Here is a 2910-nt window from a genome sequence, read left to right as displayed (position 1 = left end):
ACAATACAAACTCACAACACGGGGTTTGCCTTTCCCGCATAGTGCTCATGGAGAATCTCCAGTGCTCTTCTTCCATCACGTTTTGCATCCCTCATTACCAATGACAAACTCTTGTTGTCCAGACATTGCACCAGCTCTGCTTATGCCTCTCTGTTCTTTGCCTCGTCTTCCGCGAGAGCCGCTTCGCCTTCCTCATCTATCTGCGGATCCACCAGGATAACCTCTCTGAGGCCACGCAACCCCATATGCATGAGGAACCTCGTTTCCCAGAGTTTGTAATTTTTCTCATCACCGTCAAAAAAGAGTCTGAACCACCTTTGGTCTGCGTGACCGGGCCCTTGACCTGGGCCCATGACCTGGAGCGTTCATCATTCTTGCAGCAGTCTATCGATATAACAGCCACCAAAGTGGTTAGCTAGCACCCAAGGGAGAAAAATGACAGACCGCCATCGTCTCTTTGGTCCAGGAACTGACCGTTTATTCAGCGTACATGCTCTCAATAGCATTTTCCTGTGTTCGCATTAGAGTGCGGATCGGGCCAGATTTTTCTGTCCGAGCCCGGCCCGCGTCCGACAGAGCAGTAACCGAACCCGACCCGAGCCCGACAGGCATTAAGATATTTATGTCCGAGCCCGACACAGTTAAAATCACATTCGTTTCTCATACTAATGACACATGTACGTTTGTTTGTGTGGAAAGCCCGCTTTTATTAAGCAATTGTAGGAAGGCATTGGGAAATGTCAACAGATGAGCGCATCAATGCACACGGGGCAACAAGCGCCATTACCTACATAATAAGCTGTTTTAAATTCAAAATGTTCAATGCCTTATCGCGCTGATGTGACCGAGCCCGACCCGAACTCGAGCATCCTTTCTAAAAATCTGTTTGAACCCGGCCCGGCCCGTCGGGCTCGGGTCGGGTATCCATCCTTTAGTACGCATACACACATTCTCATATGATGTCATTACATAAGCACGATAACATGGCTTTGCTACTCATATCACCAAATATGCTTAACATGGGGGTACGACTTTCTGCTTGAAATACCAGCAAGCATGTGTGTTTGGTTTGAGATAAACTATGCAGCACGTACACTGGAAATTAGGAAACTTAGCACAGTTGATGGATAGCCAAGGTAACAAAATAATATTTTCACCTTCTTCTCTGTCTACAGTCTCTCTCATTGCTTCTGTTTTTGTAAAGAATAAAGGTAACAGATACAATTCTTTTATTTGTGCGCCTAAAAGGTGACGTTTGGATAGAGCAAGCGAGTTCCTCCCTGTTTATCCTAAGGCTTGGTCTAGCTACAAATTTTCCTACTTTTATCCCATCTTCTGTCTTACTAAGCAAAAAACTTCAGAAATCATGGTGATTGAAATACCTTAATTGATGCATTGAGTCATGAATGAGCATAGATGTCTGTACTCTATTCTATATTTACCATATAAACAGGAAATTCCTTCAATGACAATTGAAAGAAAGGGATTCAAGAAGAATGGAGACTCGTCAGTGTCATCATCTGACTCCCAGACTGTTTGTCCGAAGCTCCCATTGGACCCACACAGGTTTCATCAGTTTCTTTTTCAAAACTGGTGCAGTCTAAACCTTTGACCATTTTACCTCCGAGCATCTCTCCTTCAGCAGATGAAGTGGCCCGATGAGAGCAACAACACATGAGTTTGTGCCGGGAGGTACCCTGGAAGATGAAGTATATTAAAGGGTCGTATACGGTGGAGCTCTTAGCGAAGAGGCATGGTAACATGGTGATGATTGGAGCCATGTGGTCCTGGTTCTGAGAGTGGAACATGCTCCAGAAGCTCACAGCCACGTAGGGGGTCCAGGCGATAAGGAAACCTGAACTGATCATCACAGCCATCTGGAATAAGAAGAGCAGATAAAAGAACATGGGAGGGCAGGGAGGAAGAAAGAAAAGAAAACCAGAGGGGTGCCTGATCAGTAAAGGAGGCGAGAAAGGCTGACAAGAGAGGAGGGGAAAAATACTTTTCACCAAAATGAGCCACCTGCTGACTTAAGAAAATCATAAAATTATAGTTTGACATTTAGTAGAGTGCATTGCAGAGAAATAGTATAGCATAGTTCATTATTCATTATTCATTATTATTCCATGCTATTTTAGTCTATCCTACTAAACAGTACATCATCCTTCTGCCATTATTCCTCACTAAAGTACCAAATGAACATAGTTTTGATTGACTTCGCTGTTTTGCTGAGAACATTAAAACCACTGGGCTAGAGCCAGCCATTGGGAAATTAGCTTAAATTAGCATTTAGACTGAAAGCAGGGGAAATAGCTACCCTAGCTGTGTCCAAAGTGAAACAAAAAAAACATTTAAAATTGACTAATTAGCACTTGTTTGTTAAATTCATACATACACAGAAACGTCAAGTTGTGGTTTCAAGGATTCTTTCTCAACCAAGCCATTGACTTCCTGGAGTTTTCACTGGTTGCCTAGCATCTACCAGTGATGACAAGATGCTAGTAGCAGCTGGAAGATATTACATATTGATTGACATTTTGAGGAAGGCTTACTGGCATTATTTTTAATTGGAAATAACCAGGCTAGCTGTTTCCCGCTAAGCTAAACTAATTGCCTGCTGGCTCTAGCTTCCTTTTAGCATGGAGACATGAGAGTTGTTCAAATATTAGCAAGAAATGTGTCAATCTAATCCATTACAGGTTAACATCTTCTTGACCTTTGGCTCCTGGGTGCCCTCGTTCAGAAGGTTAATGTGACTGTCAGCTGTGAAACGGACATAATTTGTAAAGCAACATTAATATAACATAGTTAATATTTTATCATGATCTACTGCACGGTTCAAGCCCTGCACTGTTCACTTGTTCTATTGCCCTTCTGGTTAGACCTAAACTGCATTTTGTTGCCTTGTAC

At 43.0% G+C, this 2910-nt stretch overlaps 1 protein-coding gene across 1 annotated transcript in view; it reads right to left on the bottom strand.

Moving 5' to 3' along the window:
- Positions 1-1335: 1335 nt before the first annotated feature.
- opn8a (opsin 8, group member a) overlaps positions 1336-2910 on the bottom strand; it is a 20880-nt gene continuing 19305 nt past the window's right edge. The window contains exon 4 of the mRNA XM_032543637.1: positions 1336-1877. Within this exon, the coding sequence (XP_032399528.1) occupies positions 1488-1877 (390 nt within the window). The 3' untranslated portion in view covers positions 1336-1487. The remainder of the gene's footprint in view (positions 1878-2910) is intronic.

This window comes from Etheostoma spectabile, chromosome 18 (genome assembly GCF_008692095.1).
Source record: "Etheostoma spectabile isolate EspeVRDwgs_2016 chromosome 18, UIUC_Espe_1.0, whole genome shotgun sequence".
Lineage (NCBI taxonomy): Eukaryota > Metazoa > Chordata > Actinopteri > Perciformes > Percidae > Etheostoma > Etheostoma spectabile.
This window is presented reverse-complemented; position numbering and strand designations above follow the sequence as displayed.